Here is a 25,212-nt window from a genome sequence, read left to right as displayed (position 1 = left end):
GGGTATCTATCAAGATTTATGAAAAACAGATTTTCAGCTCTGATTTTCATTCCAATCCGTGAATAGATGTTTGGGCTTTTTTTTCTCACAACCCTAAACATTTATAAGGATTGTTTTAAGGGCCGTCACAGCTAATGCACGATAATACAAAAAGTTCTTGACAAGCATATTGTGAACCAAAAACATATGCCCTAGTTCATCTTTCTCTTGAAGAAGTTACTGTGTTTGTACATCGTAGGGTTTTGTGACCAAGGAGTGTCATAATCTTCATCAAGTGATGAACTAAAAAACTTTATAGCCAACATCCTTCTCAAGTTGGTGATTAAGTCACATACTAGGATCCGTTCATCTATTAGTTAGCCACATACTAGGATCCGTTCATCTATTAGTTAGTCACGTACTAGGAGCCGTGCATTAAAATGAGAGATTGTCACTACAGAAAAAGTCCAATTAGGTATTAGGGTAAGAGTTCAACTGTAGGTTGGTATAAGGTACTGGAATTCCTTTACTTGTAACCGCTTGTTGTGATAATAGTGAATTCTCAAGAGTGGTGACCTTAAAATCACCTGGTGTGGTTTTTGCCTTCGAGGTTTTCCCCATTCGTAAACAAATCATTGTGTCAACTTTAATTTCCACTGCATTTTACTTTAGTTGGTGATTTGTTTGTTCTACCAAATGTTTTGCATGTTAGTTTAATTAATTAATAAACTTAGCTAATTAATCAATTAATTCATTACAAGGGGTCAATACATTCTTGGCCTATCACATGAGCAATCCTTGTTCTTGAGAGGATGTTTTAGGGTTCAAAGAAATTTATTCAATTATCTTTGAAACCTAAAACCCTAATTTTGGCAGCAAATATAAGCACTTTAAGAGTCTAAAAATGGATGCCTCTCAGAGCACCCAAAAAAAGTCCACATTTTTATGAGATCTAGTCCCTATTTATAGAGGCCAGAAAAGTCTAAAAAAATAGCTCAGATGCGTAGAATGCAAATCGTGACTCATCCTTTTGCGAAAAGATTGAAAAATGTATGCCTTATTGTCACCCGAAGGGCATTGGGCCAAAGCCCAAAAGAGGCCAATTTGGCACTTTTAAAGTGTTGTTCGACACTCCAAAAGTGTCGAATGATACTTTGGACGCCGAATGCACTTTCGTGTTCGAATGCGTTTTGGACTCACTTTCTAGGGTTTTTTGATCCGGTTTTTGTACCTAGACGTGCTTTCATCATTAGTCTATGATTTTTTTATCTCTTTTTTGGATAATTTAGACTTTTTAGAGACAATTATCTTGTAGATAAATCCCTTAAAATAAATCTTGACAAAATTCAGATTATCCACAATTTTATTGTTATCTAATCATCCCTTTTATTCCTATGAATGCAATCCTATTTTAGACACTAATTATCAACCAATCACAAAATTATTTAATTAATTTTAATTGTTTAACCAATCAGAATTAATTTAAATTAATTGTGTGTGGTCAACTCTTCATAGACACAATGCATATTGACCGTGCAAACTTGATCATGTGATATCTTTTGATCCGATGGTTCGATTTAGAAACCGGACACATCGTTGCTACCATTAGAATCTCAAGATCATTTTTATGATATGCAATGAATAAACTAATGCATGTAATGCAAGAACAAATTGACGCATGTAATGCGAGAACAAATTGATGCAAGTAATGCGATCATGATTTTCGGGGTACATGGATGGTCATTCTAGCCATCTTCCTTAAGTCAATCATGGGTACAAAATTGAGTGTCTACAAAAGGAAAAATCTCCTAAATAAATTTTCAAAGGAAAAATCTCCATGAACAAATCTTCAAGGGATAAATCTCCTGAATAAATCTTCAAAGGACAAATCTCCATTAACAAATCTTTAAATGACAAATCTCCATGAAAAAATCTTCAAGGGATAAATCTCCTGAACATTAAATACATGTTCAATATTGCATATTAAACTCACACACACACTAGCATACATCTAAGCATACAACCTAGCATCAATCATCCCAAAACCCTAACATACATATATCATGGCAGCTCACATCAAACCTAAAATACATTTATCATGCATATCACACCATTTCATCCAAGACAGTAGGAAAAAAGAAAAGAAAAAGAAAAGAAAAAGAAAAGATATCATAAGGGTCAGAACATAGACATGACAACAAGGTATTAACTTCAAACATAATCCAAACATCTAAATATAGTATTGAAGCATTAAACAAACATATTCATTCAAAATACATGTTCATGTGAATACATGACTTAACTCATTTACCTCACTGCATCACAACACTTATGCATCAATGCATGATCATATCACATGCATGTTCATGGCACATCAAAGGTTTAATTGAAAGGAAACCCTAATTTAACATGTGAAGAACAATCAAAGAGTAAACAGAGAGGCAGAAAAATATGCATGTGAAAACAAGCTAGCACAAAGGCGTATTAAACAAAAGAAATAAAGAAACAAAAGCAGAAAAAGGTTGAATTAGGGTTTTTGGGCTTGAGTATGCGTACGCATACATAGGGCCTGTGTATGCAGCCCAGCTATATGTATATGAATACTTCAAGTATGCGTACTCATGCAGGAAGCATGCGTACACAGACACACCTAAAACCCTAACTCAGAAAGAGCAAGAACAAAAAATCATAGCAGAAACAAAAACTATTAAATCTAGAAACCTAACATGATTAAGGGCAAAAAAACTATGTAAACCTAGACAAAGCAATCATATTATAACATAAATAAACAAGAAAAACAAGGAAAATAGAAAAATTAAAACAAGAAAGAACTAAGAAATGAAAAAGGAAGTTTAGAACTTATTCCTTAAAAAAAAAAGCTCTTTGGCTTGATTTTGACCATTCCCCTCAATCAAATCTATTCACAATCAAATACAAAAGTAATTAGTAATCTAAAAACTTGAAGATCAAGGCCAGGAAAGACCCCAATAAGAAAATACTGACTTGAGAATGTTTTGAGAAAAACTCCCTCTTTGATCCACTATTTCTAGTGAACCTTAGGCTTTCTTTTAGGATTTTCAGTGTGTTTTGAAAATGCACTACGTATGGCTTTTATATTGAGAAAATGAGGGTTTAGAATAGCTCCCAGATGATGTCAGATTCACTCCAAACCTCATTCTTTAATGCAGAAAACTTGACTTTCATAGTTTCTGAAACCCTAGCATGCGTACGCATGCCTGTGTATGCGTACGCATGCATGAAGCTTGCATACGTAGGTCTGGAGTATGCGTACGCATAGGTGTGTCTGTGTATGCATTCCCTAGGGTTTTCGTGGCCTTTATTTTCCAAAAATAGTTTTATTCAGCTCATAAACGAATTATATTTTCCATAAAAACATTCCTCAAGTCAATTTAAGTCTGATCAGGCCCTAAACCAACCTTGGGCTTTAGAATTTTACTGTCATTATGGAATGGGGGCCCGAGTTGTAAGGGGTACAAAATGCAATATCTAGAGTACCCCTTACGAGTTGGGTCCCATTCCCCAATGATGTTGGAATTCTAAAGCCCAAGGTTGGTTTAGGGCCTAATCAGATTTAAATTGACTTGAGGAGAGTATTTTCGGGAAAATACAACTTTTTTATGAACTGAATAAGCTATTTTTGGAAAAGAAGAGCCACGAAAACCCTAGGGCACGCATATGCATACACGTGTATGCGCATGCATGCTCTAACTCTGCGTACGCATGCTTCATGCATGCATGTATATACATGGGCTTGCGTACGCATGCTATGGTTCTAGAAACTATGAAAGACAAGTTTTCTGCATTTGAAACTTGTTTGAAACAAACCCCACATTATTTGGGAGCCATTTCAAACCCCCATTTTTCAACTATAAGAAGCCATACATGGTACCTTTTCAAAACACATAGAAAATCCTAAGGGAAAATACAAGATTCATTAGAAAGAGTGAATCAAAGAGGGAGTTTTTCCACAAAACATCCTTAAGTCAATATTTTTCTGATTGAGGCCTTTTCTGGCCTTGATCTTTGAGTTTCAAGTTTACTAATCACTTATTTATTTGATTGTGAATAGATTGAATGAGGAGAACGGTCAAAATCAAGCTAAGAAGCATTGTGTTTTGAGGTATAATGTTTTAAGTCCCTTTCTTTTTCCTTTTTTTTTTTTTTGTGTTTTGATCTTATTTTCCTTGTTTTCTTGTTTGTTTTTTTTTTTTTATATAATATGTATGTTTAATTTAGGTGTCCTTATTTATTTATTTATTTATCATTTTAAGCATGTTAGGTTATTAGTTTTAAAGTTTTTGTTCTATTTTGTTCTTTTTGGGTTAGGGTTTTAGGGTGTGTATGCATATGCATGCTTTCTTTATGTGCACACATACTCAAAGTATGCGTACAATTAGGTTGCGCACTCATATTCATGCCTAGAAACCCTAATCTGAACCTTTTTACTTCTGTTTTATTTGTTAACATGCCTCTTCCTTATCCATTTTTTATGTTTATATGTCTATGTCTTCATGTTTTGTTGTTGTTTGTTCTTTACATGTTAGATTAGGGTTTCTTTTCAATTCTTTATTTGATTTGCCATGAACATGCATATGATATAACCATGCATTGATGCATAGAAGCTATAATGTAGTGAGGTAAGTGAGGTAAGTCATGCATTCATATGAACATGCATTTGTTTGGAATATGCATTTGTTGATAAGTATGAACATGCTTGTTTGAATGATGTGATGTCTAGATACATATAACTTGTTGATTGATCTTAATATGTCAATGTTTTTGTCTTGGATGTGTTATATGCTTGTTTATTTTTTTTGCTGTCTTGGGTATGATGAGATGTATGTTAGGGTTTGAAATGAAAATGCCAAGTTGATTGCTAGATGTATGCTTGTGTGTGTGTGAGTCTAGAATGATGAATGTTAAATGTGTCTTTACTAAGATTAAGATGTATGACACAATGAGTGGAAGCCGACTCAAAGGTCGGGTGGGATTGAGTGCCAAACACCTTTTCATCCCTATTCCTGAATTTTGGACACATGCTTTGGTAGTAGATCAGTCCTTCCATGAAGGGTGTGATATTTATAATTCCTAAATCTAATCTAGGTGTCAACTCAATTTTCCTTCTCTGCGTCGGTCCACTAGGTCGACACGTACTCCCCCAAACTTGCTGCGCCCACAAAGGACAAGGAACAAACTTGCCTACGGGTGGACAGATGACCAAAGTTACCTACGGGTGGACGGTCTGACGTAAAATCATCCCTAAAAGGGAAGGACAATGACCAAAATCACCTTCGGGTAGACAGACTACCAAAGTCTCCTACGAGTAGACGGTCCAAATTAAAGTCATTCCCAAGAAGGAAGGACAACGACCAAAGTCGCCTACGGGTGGAAAATCCAACATAAAGTCATTCCCAAAAGGGAAGGACAAGAAACAAACTAAACTATGGGTGGTCAGTCCTACATAAAGTCATCCCCAAAAGGGAAAGACAACGACCAAACTCGCCTATAGGTGGATGGGCAACCAAAGTCTCTTATGAGTGGACAATCCAAATTAAATTCATCCTTAATAGGGAAAGATAGCGGCCAAACTTGCCTACAAGTGGACGAACAACCAAACTCGCCTATTGGTGGACGAACAACCAAAGTCTCCTTCGGGTGGACTATATAAATTAAAGTCATCTCCAAGAGGGAAGGACAATGAAAAAAGTCACCTATGGATGGATGGTCCAATGTAAAGTAATCCCCAAGAGGGAAGGACAAGAAACAAACTTGACTACGAGTGGATAGACGACCAAAGTTGCCTACTAGTGGACTGTTCGATGTAAAGTGATCCCCAAATGGGAAGGAAAATGACCAAACTCGCTTACAGGTGGATAGACCAAAGTCTCCTACGAGTGGACGATCCAAATTAAAGTCATCCCCAAGAGGGAAGGACAATGACTAAAGTTGCTTACGGATGGTTGGAAAATCAAAGTCGCCTATGAGTGGACGATCCAATGGTGTTGGGTTAAAATGAATTAACCCCTTGCAAATTAATTAATTACCCAAGTTAATTAATTATATCAAAATACATGCAATAACATGGTAGCACAAACAAATCATCAGTTATACTAAATGCAGCAGAAAATAAATTTGACAAAGGTGATTTGTTTACAAATGAGGAAAACTGTTAGGTTCTAAGACTTTAGGTTTAAATGTATTAGAACTTCAATTTGTAATGTTGGCAAACCATTATCAAAATGTTTAGTCTTGTTTTAGACTTGCTCAAAGTATGATTATGTTGTAAAGTTGGAATCGAGTGTTCTGTAGGATTTATTGTGTAAATCTGCCTGACTCGATCAATCAAAAATTAGACTCGATCGATTGAAGCTCATGCAGATTTTTTTTCTGCAGAATTTTCCAACTCAGCCTAAGCCTATTTTACGTGTAGGGTTTTATGTTTTACCCTAGGTATAAAAGGGAAAACCTAGCCACGTTTTAGTGTTGCTCTTTATGCTGTGTGTGTGAATCTTTTGTGAGATCTAGAGGTGTTTGCCTTCACATACACTAAAGGTTATCAAGATCTAGATTAATGTCAAGAGCTTGGTGATCAATTTAGTTGCAAATTCAAGAGCTTAAAGATATACAAGCAGGAGTGTTTGTGCTTGTTGGGAATCCAAGAAGGAAATAGTACGTGAACTTGGAGCTGTCACGTAGTTGTGGTAGTAAATTTTCTATTGAAGGTAGCAATAGGATGTTAGTGGTCTAAGTCGGTATTGTGTAAACTTTAATTCTTTCATAGTGGATTCAGTTTACCTTGAGAATAGTTAGGTTAAATCCTCCCCAGGTTTTTTACCGGTTTGGTTTTCCTAAGTTATCATATTGTTGTGCTCTTTATTTTCCGCACTTTACAATGATATGATTCATATGTGTTAACCTAGATCTGTATAATTTACCTAAGTTAATCGCTTGGCTAAATAACTAGGTTAATCTAGTTGTGTTTTAAGGGGTCTAAAAACGTACAAGTGATATCAGAGTAGGTTAGCTCTTGTGTTCAGATCCTTCGATCTAAGAGTTGATCCTTGACCCCTGTTGTCATGGAACACGGCCTCACTTTGATGGGAATAATTATGCTTATTGGAAAGTAAGAATGAAAGCATTCCTGAAATCTATTGATGAGAGAGTTTGGAAATCCGTTAAATACGGATGGGAGAAGCCCACTACTCTAGTGAGTGAGTGGCAAACTTCTCAGAAAGAACAACTTCTTTTAATAGCAAAGCTATGAATGTTATTTTTAATGGATTTTCTATGAAGGAATTCAAGAGAATCTCTAATGTTAAGGTTGCTCACGCTGCATGGAATATTCTCCAAACTGTGCATGAAGGCACAAAGGCAGTTAAGATCAATAAGCTGCAACAGTTAACAACTAGATTTGAAAGCATTAGGATGTCTAATGATGAAACTTTTGATGAATTCTATGCTAAGCTTAGTGATATTGTTAATTCTACTTATAATTTAGGTGAAATCTATGATCAACCTAAAATTGTTAGGAAGATACTTAGATCTTTAATTGAAGATTTTAGACCCAAAGTAATTGTCATCACTGAAAGCAAAGATGTGGGCTCCATCTCTGTTGATGAACTTGTAGGATCTCTTCAGTCCTATGAGTTAGACCTACCTAAGACTAGCAAATCCAAATCAATGACTCTTAAGTCCGTTGATGATGTTGATGTGAGTGGATTTGATGATGAGTTCTCTGCTACAGAGATTGCCTATCTTGCCAAGAACTTTAGAAACTTTCTTAGGAACAACAACAAAAGGGCGAGAGGTAAAAACAATGCTAAACCTAGAAATTTTAGGAGGTATAAACCCACTAAGGTGAACAATAATGAGAAACCTAAAGAAAAAGTAGGTCAGCCTTCTAATAATTCTATGGGTCAACAATGTTTTGGCTATCAAGGGTATGGTCATGTGAAATCTGAATGTCCAACATTCTTGAGGTCTAAGGGCAAGGCTATGGTTGTAACCCTTAGTGATGATGAAGTTTCTAACAATGAGTCTGGTAGTAGAGAGGATGAAAACTTCATTACTTTTACTGCTACTGTTGTAGTTGATGAAAGTTTTACTGTTGAGAAAAACCCTTTTGATGGGGAACTCTTCGAGGATGCAGATTTACAAGAAGCCTACAATATGCTTTGCAAAGTTGCTGCAAAGGATGTTATGAGTGTTGATTTAGGCTTAAAGAAAATTGCACCTCTTGAACTTGATAAGAAAAATTTGCTTGTGAAACTGTTTGATGCTAATGAATTGTTGAATAATGTGAAGACTGAGAACATGCTTTTGCTTGATAAAGTTAAGAATTTGGAACATGAATTTTGTTAGAGAACAAATTAATAGATCTACTAGTTCCAAACTTGATCATATGCTGAGTGTTCAAAAGTCTCCTTTAGACAAAACTGGCTTAGGTTTTGTAGAAAGCATCTATGTTCCTGAAACACATTCCACAAACTTTGTTCCTTCTTCTGAGCCCCCTATGAGTGAGGTTGTCAAATCTGTAGAAGTTACACCTCCTAAGAAGATTAGGGTTGATCTTAAAGAGTCTAAACCTAAGATTTCTAATCCTCCTAAGGGCAAGTTGCATGATAGACTTGCATGGGTTTGTCATTTTTGTGGAAAATCTAGGCACATTCGTCTAAACGGTTTCAAGTTGCAAGCTGCTAAGCGAGCAAATAAACCAAAAGTACTTGTGCTTCAAGCACAAGATCCTATAATACTTATTGGTGAGTTGGTAAAGGCTATAAACCTTTATTCCAATCTTGGAGTTGTTCAGAATTCTAATGTGAATAATAATTCAAATGCTAGAGTTGCATCTAAAAGGCTTTGGATGTAAAAGGCTCGATCTAATTGAGTCTTTCTGACATGGTCCTTGTGCTTCATTGCTCTTCTCTCTGTGACCATTATTCTTTGTTGATTTTGTCTTTTTTTATCTAGGATTTGCATTGCATAACATTCATGCATTTCATTCTAGATTGTTTTTGTTATTTCTTTTCCAAAAAAATAAAAAATAAAAAAAAAATAAAAAAAGGAAGGAAAAGGGAAGCAAAATGTGTTTTGCATTATTTTTCTTGGATTTGAAATCAAGGTTGGCTAATTTATCTTTACATAACATGTTTATGTACCTTGCTTAGCTTGGATGAGTTTATTTTATTACACTCTACTAGTTTGAGTTTTGTACTGCATGTTGTGTGGGGAAAATGTTTATTGTTTTTGATCACTTTGTCTTGATCTTGAAGTTACATGCCTTTGATTGTCGGACTTGACCTTAATGAGAAAGGCATAAATAACCATCTCACCACTGTTTACTAGCCAATCATGAACACCTTAGTGCTTATCTTAAGATTAGGTGCTCGAGAAAGAATAGCACATGCACAAAAAGAACATAAGGTGTAGTCTTGGTTTAAATAATAAAATTGGTGTGTACATTATTAGACTATAATTAAATCAATCAAATAAAATTGGTGTGTACATTATCTCGACTATTTTTTTAATAAGTTTCTGATCAAATAAAATTGGTGTGCATATTATGAGGCAAATTAAGAAATTTACATGATTGCAAGCTTTTATTCTAAGAGATGTAAGAGTTATATGATGTAACTCTTTAGGTGATAGTCTCTTTCAAATTATGTGATTAATTTTGTAAAAATTGTGCTTAATTACCATTCACATATCACCTCACATGTATCTCAAGCTTTTACTAGTTGCACACACTACACAAGTTACTCTTTGCTAAACTTTGTACATGTTATTGTGTGTGATTTTGGTTTGGTCAACCAGGTTTGAAAAATTCCTTGAGTTTTATGCAAAACATATTTGAAGTTTGAGAATTTAAGGTGATTTGATTGGATATCTTAATTTTTAGGAAAACTGGGTTCAAAACATGTGTTTTTGAAAAGTATTTCATCTCATACTCATGCATTTTATTCATAAAATAAAATGCTTTGAGGAGTTTCTACATAATATGGCTTTGTTTTTCAAAAAAGAAAAAAAAAAAGGTTTTTCCAGAATTTTGATCAATCGAACCTGTTTCTCGACCGATCAAAATTGCAATTAAAATTTTGGTTTGGATCTGTGTGTTTCAATCAGTGCTTGATTGCTGTTCGATCAATCGAATGCATTTTCAATCGATCGAATCCATTTTTCAATCAATCGAAAATCGTATAGAGAGTTTTTCACGTGTTTGTTATTTAGATTTCATTTTCTCTTCTTTCTCTTAATAGATCTCTCTCTCTCTCTCTCTCTCTCTCTCTCGACCCAAACCCTTCTCCTTCACTCAAATCTTCACTCCAATCAAGATTTCGGCCTAGTTCAAGCCTCATTCTTGTGGTATGACCTCTAAATCCTCTTTTCTTCATGCATTTCATGCATTAGACCTAGGTTTTGGGGTTTTTCTTATTTTTGGGGTTTTTAAGATTTTTGTAATTTTTTGGGTTGGGTTGTGTTGTGTTGATTTGTTGTTATATGCTCATGCATTGCATCCTCATTGCATTATAACAATGTTTCATGCACAGTAGATGTGTGTGCTTGATTATTGTTATGAGTGCTGATAGGTTTGGATTGAGTTTTACCCATGATGCTTTTAATTTTTGCACGTCACATGTTCATGCATTTTTCACGCATATATCCTTTCTTTCTTTCCTATTCTAAGCATGTGTTGTATTTCCTTCTGTTCTTTCTTTTTCTCTCTCTCTCGAATATATTGCGTCATAGCACCCAAACAGCATAAATCTACTTTGGCTCGAAACCCTCGTCAAGGTTCCGAGTCATCTTCTTCTTCTAATCCTCCCGTACCTTTTCACATTTGGTTTCGTGAGAGAAGGCCCAGACAGACTTCTTTGAGAACTTCTAAAAACATGGCGTTCATCTGGAACACCAAGTTATTCTGTCGGATTTTGCCGACACTTCGCTACCAGATGTCATTCGGACTCGGGGATGGGAATCTCTCTGTGAGAAACCCTCACGTTGTCCCATCTTGTTTATTCAAGGATTTTACTCCAACATACACGGCATCGTTACCTCTGTGCCTCAGTTTGTCACCAAATTCCAGCGTACACATATCGTAGTTACTCCTAATCTTATATCCGAGGTACTACAAGTCCCTAGGGTAGCGCATCCTGAATACCGTGGTTGTGATCGTCTATGGGCTGTGTCCAGAGAGCTTATCTCTCACTTTTGTGAGACTCCTTCCATATAGGGTAGTAAGCTAAACACTCCATGCTCGAGTTTTGCTAAAGGCCCGAGATTCCTTAACATGGTGATGACATTCACACTCACACCATTGTCTCACTATAACTCCATCACTGAGCCTCGTGCTCATTTTCTTCTTTCTTTGATGGAGGATCTTACCATCAACTTTCCCTCTCACTTCCTCACATCTATTCTGGATGTGTATCAAGACACTACTACCCGTGATAAGCTCATTTTTCCTTCGGCTATCACGCGTATCCTCACACACTTTCACATTCCCATTCCTATCTCTCCTTTCTTCATCGTCATGGGTGCCATCAACACTAGTTCAATCTGGCAGAGCAAGGCCCAGCTTCGACCAAAGCGGCCACGAGTGGAGACGAATGATCTTGTAGCTTCTACGGTTCCACCCTCTTCCTCCGCTCCTTCTACCTCTACACCTGGTGGTATGACCTTTGAGGCCATGATGGCACAACTTCAACAGATAGAGACTGACTTTGGTGGTCATCTTGACTATCTCACAGATGAGATGTGTTAGATGAATACTCGAGTCGGTCGCATTGCCCGCAGACAGGCTCGCATGGCTGGCTTTGCTCCTTCACCCTCTTTAGAGTGTCCCGCGGCCTCTACTTCTGTAGATGATGAGGATGATGCTAGTTCTTCCTATGATGACGAGATGACGACCTTTTAGTGACTTACCCTTTGTCATTTGTAACAAAAAGAGGGAGTGATTTTAAAGGCCATCACAAGTTGATGCAAAGAGAATTAAAGTGCCCTAGTTCATTGTCTTGGTTGTTTTCTTCATTTGTAAACAAATCACTTGTGAAATTTATTTTCCGCTACATTTAGTTTAGTTGGTAATTTGTTTGTGCTACCACGCTATTACATGTAATTTGATCTAATTAATTAACTTGGATAATTAATTAATTTGTAAGGAATCAATTCATTTTAACCCAACACTAATTAATTAACTCTTTGGAAGATGATATGCACAATAAATCAGAGCATGGCGGCCAAAATCAAACCATGTACCCAACCATAACAAAAGAAAACATCCTGGAACTGACTTTTGGCATTGAGCATTGTATCGCAAGGGCTTAGATAGAGACAAACCTGGAATATCTCTTCCCTAATATATCTAAAGACATGGTCAAATCCGTTCTCATTGGTTTGGCTTTTACCATATAATCTTTATTGATCCTATCAACAGGGCAGGAGACTTCTGCTACTGTTGGAGAAATTGATGGGATTGGTACGTGTACCGCCAAATTAAGCCAACCAAATAAAACTCTGAAAATGGATGGATATGTAGGGTGGTTTAATAATAGCTTATTTAGTTAAAAATAAAAACTTTTTACTATAAGTATCGTAAATAAAGTTAAAAAATAGTTAAAATAATGTAGTGCGATCGATAAATAGTAGTATCAAAAGTGTAATAAAATTTATAAATAGTAACAAAAATAAACTAAATAATAAATAAATAAAAACTAGCCTTTAAAGCGAATGCTAAATGCACACATAATAAAAGCGATTTCATAAATCTTCTATTCTGGTTTCATACCCAAAGAGCGTAATAAGATGTTGACTGCTCTTATCTTGTAGACAAAAAAGGCTGTCCAACTTATTCATCCATTGCATTCAGCAAAAAAAAAAAAAAAACTTATTTATCCTTTGCAATGTAATTTACAAATGTATTTCCAAAATTTTGGCTAATAGGCTGAAAACTTTTCTCTGTAAATTATTTACTCCATGGCAAGTTTCATTTATACGAGGCATCATATTCAGGATAATAGCATCATAGCTAATGAAATCCTTCATTTCGTGAAACAGTTGTGTTTGGGTGAATTTCAGAGTAACGTTAAAAATAAAAAAAATCACTGTTCAAGGCTCGGTTAAACTAGATTCTAGCGCTGAGGACATTGTCCCCTAGGTTGCAACAACAAACTATGAGAGAAAACAGTCCTACTTCCTAAGTTCAGGTCCTTAAACTGGGCGGGTGACTTAAACTCTCCGAAGCTTAAGCCAAAGAATCTTTGGCAAAGATGGATGTAGACAATAAATGGTGTGTTTGTGTGAAGTTTTGTGGTAGTTGAGAGAATAATGATTGTTCAACCACTTAGCTAACGGGATTGGAGAGGTATTTATAGATGGTATTTTGGGTCATTCGCTATAAATTAAATTATGGCTTATGTCTGTCATTTTTTTTACCTTGGGTCGGTTGAAAAGGCTAATTGAAGTGGGATTTTTAAGTAAAAATTGAATTTTGTAGCATTTGCCTAAGCTCATAACTTGCCAAATCCAAAACCAAAAGCTACAAAGAAGGTTTTATTATAAAATCTACGTCACATTTTTTTCTAAAATTAAATTGATGTCCGAAAGTTCAAGAACAAAGTATGTAAAAGTGAACCCAGGGGGTTGGCTGAGTTGGTAGAGCTCTCAGCCTCAGGGTGCTTGTACTGGGCTCGACTGGGTGTGCTCCCCAGTTCGAGTCTTGCTACCTGCACTTTGAAACGAATTTCCTGGGCCAGTGCTTTACCCCTTCGCAGGGCTCTCCCGGCACGAACAGTGATTAGTCTCTGGTTGAAAGCCTTGAGGATACACTGTGGGCAACCAAAAAAAAAAAGTATGTAAAAGTGGGAAGAATTGGGCGAAACCCATTTTTTGGGTCCAGAGCTAGCTTTGGGCCAACCTTACAAAAAAGGTTGTCACAAACCATGCATTGTTCATCCAAAATTTGGCACTTTCACAAAATTATCTACAGCCTGGAACAAACGTCACCTGAAAGATCATTTCCAAATTGTTTGTTTGTACTTTGTACAAGAATGACAAAAAAAAAATTGCAAATTTTTTCATTTGAACCACCTTACTTTCCAATTGAATAACTCTCCAATTACAACCTTAAATTATATAAAGTTGGTAAATTTAGAAAGTAGAATGATTAATCTTTTCAACGGTACCAAGAACGCACAAAACGGAGTTCTTGAAGGCCTTCAATCAAATGTGCAAAGTTGGGACCTCAAAAACAGGAAATTTGGACAAAAATTCGAGTTAAGAGAAAGCCAATCTTACTCGTTTTCAAATGAGACTCCTTGCTCACCCACCTTACCCGTTTTTCATTCTTTGAAATAAAAGAAAGAACTCGCTTGACCGAGCTAGTTATTCTTGCACAATAAACATAATCTTGAACCTTCAACCTTTACTAAAAAATTTTACATGTTCTATTTCGGTGGATTTTAGGGAAATATTAGTCTTGATTAAATGTACAAATACAACTTGTACATCATATATAACTTGTACTATATCTAGGGTATGCTTAAGGTTACTCTTTCTATGTATATCACCAATGGACTGATTGTAACACAATAGATTCAAAAATTAAAAATGTAGTCTTTCAATAATCTTGTTCTCTATATTATAATCTTCTTTACTTGAAATGGTATTTAATCATTCAAATTAAATACAAAAAAAATATAAAGATGTATTAGTATCACGTCTTTCAAAATTTTGAATGATATGAAAGTAAAAACTCTATCATATATATATATATATATAAAAGTTCTTCTCTTCACTTTCATTTTTTTCAATCTCATAAACAATTCAAACAGTTTCTAAGTAAGAAATTGGAGACAGCTCCCAACTAGCAATATTGAGGAATGAACGGAAAAGGAGCAAGAAAATTATTATAATTTCACTTTACATAAGGCCTTAGCTAATACATAGACATTTATTCATGCTTTATAGATCATGGGCATGCAAATTCCAAAGCAAAAGAAAAACACACAGACTCTTATAAAAAAGCGCGCGCGCGCGCACAAACGTTTATGATTGCTCTTCTTCCTAGAAGAAAAAAGTCTTTTTTATTTCTTCATTCTTTCTATTTTAAAGAAGTCTTAAGAAACGATGGCTGCCACTTTGGGAACATAAACGGGAAATTTATCAATTTCATCAATCCAAGGATTATTCTTCTCATATTTCGGATTGATGGTTTGCAATGCATGCCACACAGCACTGTTACACTTGAATCCTGACCCAAACGCAATCTGCCACACCCGATCGCCTTTCTTGATCCTCCCTTTGGCCTCAGAATAAGCTAGTTCATACCATAAGGAACTACTAGAAGTGTTCCCAAACCTATAAAGGGTCATTCTTGAGGGCTCCATATGCCATTCGCTCAGCCCAAGGTTCTTCTCTAGTTCATCTAACACTGCCCTCCCTCCTGCATGTATACAAAAGTGCTCGAAAGCCAACTTAAAATCTGGAACGTACTGTTTTATCTTCATTTTAAATATCTTTCTTCCAACTAAATTCACAAAAAATAGGATTTGTTCCGATAAGGGAAGGACTAATGGCCCTAATGTTGTGATGTTGGTTTTAAGGGTTTCACCAGCTACTGTCAATAAATCTTTGGAGAGTGAAATGCCAAGTTGTTTGTCCATGTCTTCCTTTTGAATAACACAATCGTAACATTTATCATCTGCACCTTTGTGAGTACGAAGAGTATGAATGAGTTGGTATTTTGAATGACAGCGATCGGATGATGGGTTTGATAAGAGGATTGCAGCTGCTCCTAGACGGAATAGGCAATTTAAGAGGAGCATTGATCGGTTATTACCTTGATACCAGTTGAGAGTCAAGCTTTCCATGCTTACTACTAGTGCATAGGAGTTAGGTTGCACCTGTTCCACAATGAGAACAAAATAATTGATTTACGTTATTTAAGGATATTAGAGATGTTATAATGCTATACTAGCATTAATATTAATTAGGCTAGTTTTGGAAGCTTGTATTATTTTAACTAAAGGACAGCCCATTAAATAATTTTCGCTTAAAAAGTTGGATTAGAATAATTAATAGAGTACAAAAACATATAAGCTTGTATCATAGAACTCAAGTTTTTCTTTTTCAAGTTAAACAAACACTTAATAGATAAGAATAAATTTTTTTTTTTTCTGTTTTCCATACTTATTAACATCTATAGATATATTTATCGTAGATTCTTTTGTAAAGAAGTAAAATTAAAAATTAATTTGTAAAATTTACTTTGTTAGAGCTGGCCGACGGGTAACTACTGTTCGATTATCCTTATTTTTTGTACTAACTAATTTGTTATATTTATCTTCTCTTCCTTATAAAAAGGCAACAAAGTTAATACTCAAACATCTTACTCTATCATATATATATAGTCGATAAAAATTATCTCAAACCTTTTCATAACATTCACACAAACCTGTAACAACCACTTGGCTAGGTCTATTGAAATAAGTCCAGCACTGCAGCCCATCCCACCAAGGTTATAGCTCGAAATATTCCCTCTAAGCTTGTAGCGATTCACAACCATGGCTGATAAGGATGGTGTTGGATTGAAAAGACTACAATTCACAATAAGAATCCCTATATCCTTAACATTTACCCTTCTTTTTGCTAACAACTTGTCAATTGCTCCAAACATCACCATCTCTGCTTCCTTCCGGGCTTCCTCGAAAGTTTGGTTCATTGGAACATCTAAGAGTGATTTGGAGACGTATGTCTTCGGTCCATACCCTGACTTCTCCAAAATCTTCTTTTGAAACGCCAAACTTCCTTCAGAGAAACTCCTGTTACGCTTAGATGCTTCCATAAAAGCTTCTTGGCTGCACATTAGACCTGGTTCGGGCTTGTAACATACGAAATTCAACAAGTAAACTTGTTTAGTACGACGCATGAAGTGAAGGGTTGCAAGTAAAACTGTAAGTGCAGTGCATAGTGTAACTGACAGGAGATTGAACTTAATATAATTGAACAAATGGATGAAATGTTCGACAGAAAGATTAGTGGAAGCTATAGTGACTGGCACGAGGACAAGATACATGGCGTTGGAGACTAAGTAGTGGTAACCTAGCTTCACATATTTAAGCTTAACCGAACTTGGTTCATTTTCTAGAATTTCTTTATTCTCAACCTCCATTATGGAATAGAAAATCAAGAAGTTCTTTCTTGCCTGGAGATGGAAGAAATTAGATAGAGATGGATTTAGTGTAATGCAGTGTTGAGCGCATGCATTTGGAGTATAACGCTATGAAGGTATTTATAATCATTTATAGAGGTAATACGTCATTGTGATCTTGTTTTCAGGATCATGATCTCATGCATATGCCATCATCGGCTTATTGCTTATGAGGTGACACAGTTTGTTCGCAACTTGTTCACTAATAACACTAATTTTATAATGCATCAATTATAATAAATTACGGCAATTATTGTGAAAATTATTGATTGCTTATTGCCAACAGCCAATATTAACATTGCTCAAGTATAATTAAACATCCCACGCCAAACAATACCTTGAACCTGCCCTCTCTTTTTCTTTTTCTTGTTTTTTTTTTTTTTTTTTTTTCTTTTTCTTTTGAGAAAGAAGACATCGTATCACTTTATTAAGGGGGGGCCATTTGAATATGCCAGTAGTACAGAGAAAATGTCAAGTGGTACATCTTCTATCCACAAATTCATATGTGTGAGGAAATTTGCTTTCCTCGCTAAAAATGGGCTACCTTATTTCCTAGTCGTCGTACAAAAGAACAATCAAAATACAAGAAATGCGAACTAAGAAATAAAATGTCCTGTATAAGATGCCCATAATGTGCCAAATTGCTACTGCCCTGTTTTAACGCTTTCATCAGAATCTCAGAATCGCCTTCGAGTACAACATTTTCAATTCCAAGGCAAACTCAAGTGCTCTACGTGCTGCAAGAATCTCGACTTCAATCACCGTGTTTGGGAGTAGTATTTTCTGTGATAATGAGGCCATAGGAAGACCTTCACTGTTTCTGATAATGATTCCCAAACCCGCAGTACCTGTATCAGCAAATGTAGCGCCATCAAAGTTAATTTTGTAGCTGTTTTCTCCGGGGGGACCAAATGGTTGGTTGATGTTGTCCTTTAGGTAGCATTGGTGATTCAGAGGGGAGGATCTCAAGCCATCTGTCACGAGCTGCATCAAGCATCATTGTGATTGTTAATAATTTCAAATGTAATATATATTTTATCATATTATTAAAAAATTTAATTGATATGAAACTATATATATATATATATATATAGTAAATACAAAACATAAAACCTTAGACTATAAAATAGATATTCTCATCTATAATATATAACATATATAAAGCTAAAAAGTTGACTATTGGTTAACTTACCTCATAACCCTTTAAGTTGTTAAGTGCCTGTATGGGAGTAGGTTTCAAGTATTGTTATTCAAAATAATGCCAAAATTATAGTTTAAAAAATGTTATGAAAGTATGTGTTTAAAGTATTTATAATGCAGAAAATGTATTTGGTACCATGTTTCAAATAATATATTTTAAATTGTGAAAAAACATAATTGTGTATTTGGTATTCAAAATAATGCCAAAATTATAGTTTAAAAAATGTTATGAAAGTATGTGTTTAAAGTATTTATAATGCAGAAAATGTATTTGGTACCATGTTTCAAATAATATATTTTAAATTGTGAAAAAACATAATTGTGTATTTGGTATGTATATATATATATATATTTAAACCTAACAAGTATAATAAAAGTATTATTATTTTATTTTAAGAGAGAGAAAGTTCCCTCATGTGGTTTAATCAAGTGAGACCTATAATTTTTAATATATTTATAAAAGTGTCATTAAGTACTATTATTTGAAAACTGAAAACTGGTAGGAAGAGTTCTCTAAATTCAGTTTTCAAACACCCAAATATGATAAACGTAACTCAAACACTCTTAAATGAAATCCCCTACCAAACGTGTTTTTCTTGTTTTTAGCACACAGTTTTTAGTGTTTAAACACTGAAAACTGTTGTTTGGACTCCCGTACCAAATAGGCCCTAGAGCATTGACATTAGTCGGTGTATAATTGTGTAAATTAGCCTAAAAATGACTCACATAAGTGAGTGTATAATTGTGCAAATTTATCAATTTCTTATAATAATCGTGTAAATTTACAATAATATTATTAATTTTGTACTTAGTTTTTTTTTTACACAACTTGAGAATAAACGCAAAAAGTGGATGGTGATTATTGCGTGTGAAGGAAAAAATCAATTTTTAAAAAATATGAAAAATTAATATTTTAATGAAATGTGGTGTAAAATAGATAATTTGATATGTGGTGTTTTGAAAAATGAGTATGTTACATATATATATATATATATATATATATATACATATAGAGAGAGAGAGAGAGAGAGAGAGAGAGATGGGTTCCAATTACACCTTGTATTAGGGATGGTAATTTTGCCCTGCCCCGCTTGACCCGCCTCTCCCCGCTTTGCCCCGTGCGGGTTTTCTCCGCCCCGCAAAGGTGGTGGGCGAGGATGGGGCGAGATTTTAAACCCGCACCACAGGGTGGGGCGGGGATGGGTTTGCACTTTTTAGACCCACTTCTTGGTTTACAAGCGCAAATGATGTGATTAGGAGTATGGCATTTAAAATGTTGAAAAAATTTGATTGTTATTGGAATGTGATTCATGGTGTTATGGCCGTGGCAACTATTTTAGACCCAAGATATAAGATTGAATTGTTAGAATATTATTTTCCAATAATTTATGGTGATGAAGCTGATAATGAAATTCAAAGGGTTAGAGACATTTGTTATGAAATGATTCGTGACTACTATTCTGGAAGAATGGGCATGGAAGGTACTCGTGGGCCTTGTGTGGGAGAGGATCCGCAAGTTGATGACTCCCTTATAAACTTTGACAGATATCTTAGTTAGAAAAAAAGGGGTGGGAATATTAAATTGGAGTTGGACCATTACCTTGAGGATGATTTAATGCCAAGAATTGTGGATTTTGATATTTTGGCATGGTGGAAATCTAATGGGCCAAAGTATCCTACTTTGCAATGTATTTCAAGGGATATCGTTGTCATTCTAGTGTCAACTGTTGCCTTAGAGTCATCAATTAGCACAAGTGGTCGATTGTTAAGTCCACATCGTAGTAAACATCATCAAAAGACTGTGGAGGCATTAATGTGTGCTCAAAATTAGTTATGGACTGAAATTAATGGTAATTAAATTTACTAGTTTAATTATGCAATGATTTATGTTGTTGCATTCTTTATTATATTTTTCAATTGTTTGATTGAGTTTATTTAATCTACTTTTTAGGTTCTTCATCTACCATAGATGGAATTGAAGATAGATTCCAAAATATCCTGGATGATTATAATGATGAAGTAGAAAGGGGTGTCACAATGATGGAAGAAAGTGGAGGTTCTTTTTGAAGAATTAGGCAATTTTTATTTTGTTATTTATTAGGAGTTTGGATTATATTTTATGACTATGAGATTTTTGTTGTGATATTGTCTTGTTAAACATTTAGGTAATATTATTTAGTTTTTGCGAAAAATTAGTTTGATTTGATAGGATAAATTTATTTATAATTTCAAGTATATTTTTATTATTGAAACATGTCATTTTATTTGAAAAAATGGTAATAGTTGTAGGGAAAATTAACAAGAAATAAAGTTTTACGGTGTAAGGCGGGGCTTCGTAGGTCTTCACGGGGCCTTAAGGGGCGGAGATGGGGCAAAAAAATTTTCCCGTCATGCGAGGGCGAGGCAGGGATGGGGCAAGAAAAATCCCCATGGGGCGGGGGCGAAGATCCCATCCTTTGGCCTCGCCCCACCCCACCCCGCCCCATTGCCATCCCTACCTGGTATAACTTTAAGTAATATTATACCACCCAATAACTTGTTATTGAATTCATATTTTAAAAATCCAATTGTTGATTTACATGTTCCATATTTTCTTAACATGCATGCCAATTTTCATGCCAATCGGATGTAATTTATCATTCAATTCATAAACTCATCTTTTATGCACTATTTTAAACTACAAAAACTTGAATTTGAATAATTGATCGATGACATAGCTATTGAACTTTGATCATCTTTAAATTTTGTAAACATAGAAAATGTACAAAGATAATTTAATTAAAAAATATTGGGTGATGTAATATTACTTAGAATTACACTGCGTGTACCTTGAGCCCAAACTATATATATATATATATATATATATATATATATATATATATATATGGTTTGGGCTCAAGGTACACTTGGTGTAACTCTAAGTAGTGTTATACCACCCATTAAAGATGACAATTTTGCCCCGCTCTGCTTTGCCCCGTGCAGGTTTTCCCCTTCCCACAAAGGTGATGGGGTGGAGATGGGGTAAAATTTTAGACCCGCACAATGGGATGGGGCAGGGATGGGTTTACACTTTTTAGACCCACTTCTTGGTTTACAAGCGCAAATGATGTGATTAGGAGTATGGCATTTAAAATGTTGGAAAATTTTGATTGTTATTGGAATGTAATTCATGGTGTTATGGCTGTGGCAACTATTTTAGACCCAAGATATAAGATTGAATTGTTAAAATATTATTTTCCAATAATTTATGGTGATGAAGCTGATAATGAAATTCAAAGGGTTAGAGATATTTGTTATGAAATGATTCGTGACTACTATTTTGGGAGAATAGGTAGGGAAGGTACTCGTGGGCCTTGTGTGGGAGAGGATCTGCAAGTTGATGACTCCCTTATAGACTTTGAAAGATATCTTAGTTAGAAAAAAAGAGGTGGGAATATAAATTGGAGTTGGACCATTACCTTGAGGATGATTTAATGCCAAGAACTGTGGATTTTGATATTTTGGCATGGTGGAAATCTAATGGGCCAAAAGTATCCTACTTTGCAACGTATTGCAAGGGACATCCATGCCATTCCAGCGTCAACTATTGCCTTAGAGTCATCATTTAGCACAAGTTGTCGATTGTTAAGTCCACATCGCATTAAACATCATCAAAAGACTATGGAGGCATTAATGTGAGCTCAAAATTGGTTATGGACCGAAATTAATGGTAATTAAATTTACTAGTTTAATTATGCAATGATTTATGTTGTTGCATTCTTTATTATATTTTTCAATTGTTTGATTGAATTTATTTAATCTTCTTTTTAGGTTCTTCATCTACCATAGATGGAATTGAAGATAGATTCCAAAATATCCTAGATGATTATGATGATGAAGTAGAAAGTGGTGTCACAATGATGGAAGAAAGTGGAGATTCTTTTTGAAGAATTAGGCAATTTTTATTTTGTTATGTATTAGGAGTTTGGATTATTTTATTGACTATGAGATTTTTGTTGTGATATTGAATGTGTTTGGATCCACGTTTCACTGTTGCGTTTTAAGTCTACTGCATTTTCAGTTTTTTTTTTTCTCCAGCACGTGAACAGTAACGGGTACTGTTCATGCACATGGAGTTACTATGCGGGAATGTCTTGTATCGGCCCATTGCATAATTGCATACATTAAACTAAACACGCCCTAGAGCATTGACATTAGTCGGTGTATAATTGTGTAAATTGGCCTAAAAATGACTCACATAAGTGAGTGTATAATTGTGCAAATTTATCAATTTCTTATAATAATCGTGTAAATTTACAATAATATTATTAATTTTGTACTTAGTTTTTTTTTACGCAACTCGAGAATAAACGCAGAAAGTGGATGGTGATTATTGCGTGTGAAGGAAAAAATCAATTTTTAAAAAATACGAAAAATTAATATTTTAATGAAATGTGGTGTAAAATAGATAATTTGATATGTGGTGTTTTGAAAAATGAGTATGTTACATATATATATATATAGAGAGAGAGAGAGAGAGAGAGAGAGAGAGAGAGAGAGAGAGAGAGAGAGAGATGGGTTGCAATTACACCTGGTATTAGGGATGGTAATTTTGCCCTGCCTTACTTGACCTGCCTCTCCCCGCTTTGCCCCGTGCGGGTTTTCTCCGCCCCGCAAAGGTGGTGGGCGAGGATGGGGGTGAGATTTTAAACCCGCACCACAGGGTGGGGCGGGGATGGGTTTACACTTTTTAGACCCACTTCTTGGTTTACAAGCGCAAATGATGTGATTAGGAGTATGGCATTTAAAATGTTGGAAAAATTTGATTGTTATTGGAATGTGATTCATGGTGTTATGGCCGTGGCAACTATTTTAGACCCAAGATATAAGATTGAATTGTTAGAATATTATTTTCCAATAATTTATGGTGATGAAGCTGATAATGAAATTCAAAGGGTTAGAGATATTTGTTATGAAATGATTCGTGACTACTGTTCTGGAAGAATGGGCATGGAAGGTACTCGTGGGCCTTGTGTGGGAGAGGATCCGCAAGTTGATGACTCCCTTATAGACTTTGACAGATATCTTAGTTAGAAAAAAAGGGGTGGGAATATTAAATTGGAGTTGGACCATTACCTTGAGGATGATTTAATGCCAAGAATTGTGGATTTTGATATTTTGGCAGGGTGGAAATCTAATGGGCCAAAGTATCCTACTTTGCAACGTATTTCAAGGGATATCGTTGTCATTCTCGTGTCAACTGTTGCCTTAGAGTCATCATTTAGCACAAGTGGTCGATTGTTAAGTCCACATCGTAGTAAACATCATCAAAAGACTGTGGAAGCATTAATGTGTGCTCAAAATTAGTTATGGACTGAAATTAATGGTAATTAAATTTACTAGTTTAATTATGCAATGAACAGTAATTAATGTGTGCTCAAAACAGTTTAATTACTAGTTTAAATTTACTAGTTTAATTATGCACTTAGAGTTACTATTCACGCACTGTTCATGGGACCCATAAGCACTTCTTCAAAAAATATATATTAAAAATGGGTCCCACAATACTATTCACACATTTAAAAATTATTTTGCTACAGTATTTTCAGTTTTCAGTTTTCAGTTTTCAATAATAGGTTCTATCCAAACAGACCCATTGTCTTGTTAAACATTTAGGTAATATTATTTGGATTTTGCTAAAAATTAGTTTGATTTGATAGGATAAATTTATTTATGATTTCAAGTATATTTTTATTATCGAAACATGTCATTTTATTTGAAAAAATGGTAGTAGTTGTAGGGAAAATTAACAAGAAATAAAGTTTTATGGTGTAAGGCAGGGCTTCGCAGGTCTTCACGGGGCCTTAAGGGGCAGGGATGGGGCAAGAAATTTTTTTCGTCATGCGGGGCGGGGCGGGGCGGGGATGGGGCAAGAAAAATCCATGCGGGGCGGGGGTGAAGATCCCATCCTTTGGCCCCGCCCCGCCCCATTGCCATCCCTACCACCCAATAACTTATTATAGAATTCATATTTTTAAAATCTCACCATTAAATTACATGTTCTATATGTTTTTAACATTCATGTCAATTGGATGTTATTTACCATTTGATCCATAAACTCATCTTTTATGCATTATTTTAAACTACAAAAACTTAAATGTAAACAATTGATTGATGAAATTACTACTAATTTTTTATCACCTTGAAATTTTGCAAGCATGGAGATTATATGAAGATAATGTAATCTAATGGTAGATTTTTTAAAATTCGTATCCAATTAAAAAATATTGAGCGGTGTAACATTGTTTAAAGACACCTATTTTAAACCGTTGATTCTCAATAACTCTAACAGTAAGCAAAAAACTACCTCTCACATCATTATTATGTAATTAGTATTTGCTATGTCAACTCATGCATTCACCGTCTGTCTCCTTAATAATCTTCCACTCCCCTCCAACTTCTATTCCTCTTCAATAAGATCTAATAACAGAAATGACTTTGACAATTATTGTCGGGGACGGGAACATCACCATAGCGCAAAGCAAGAGCAGACTAACGAGACTTCGAGATGGTCATGGATTGAAAAATTAAAAAGGATTTGTTCCACCATAATAGTTTGCTTCATTGTGATTTCTTTACAAGGAAAGCCGCTAGACCCTATATTCGACCTCTATTATTTGAAAGTGATTAGTGGGTTTAAGTTTAAGTTTTAGATGTGATTTTTTGTTAATTTATTAATATGGTCCTCTAGTTCTAGAGGGCATCATTGAGTTGAGAACCATCATGATGCAATTTAAATCCATCAAGCAAAACACCTCAGCAAAGAT

General features: G+C 35.0%; 1 protein-coding gene across 1 annotated transcript; it reads right to left on the bottom strand.

Annotated features, from left to right (window-relative positions):
- Positions 1–15,113: 15,113 nt before the first annotated feature.
- LOC142641379 (3-ketoacyl-CoA synthase 20-like) lies at positions 15,114–17,167 on the bottom strand. Its single transcript, XM_075815799.1, has 2 exons — positions 16,451–17,167; positions 15,114–15,899 (listed from the first exon to the last, which is right to left on the bottom strand). Exons 1-2 carry the CDS (start codon positions 17,165–17,167, stop codon positions 15,114–15,116), a joined length of 1,503 nt encoding a protein of 500 aa, XP_075671914.1.
- Positions 17,168–25,212: the final 8,045 nt, after the last annotated feature.

The sequence above is a fragment of the Castanea sativa genome, chromosome 6 (assembly GCF_040712315.1).
Source record: "Castanea sativa cultivar Marrone di Chiusa Pesio chromosome 6, ASM4071231v1".
NCBI lineage: Eukaryota > Viridiplantae > Streptophyta > Magnoliopsida > Fagales > Fagaceae > Castanea > Castanea sativa.
Note: the sequence above shows the minus strand (reverse complement) of the source record. Positions and strands in the feature narration are given on the sequence as shown.

Coding starts and splice junctions, on each gene's coding strand:
- LOC142641379 (XM_075815799.1), bottom strand. CDS start 17,167: ATGGAGGTTGAGAATAAAGAAATTCTAGAAAATGAACCAAGTTCGGTT. Junction 15,900..16,450: donor TAGCCAAGTGGTTGTTACAG/GTTTGTGTGAAT, acceptor ATTGTGGAACAG/GTGCAACCTAACTCCTATGC.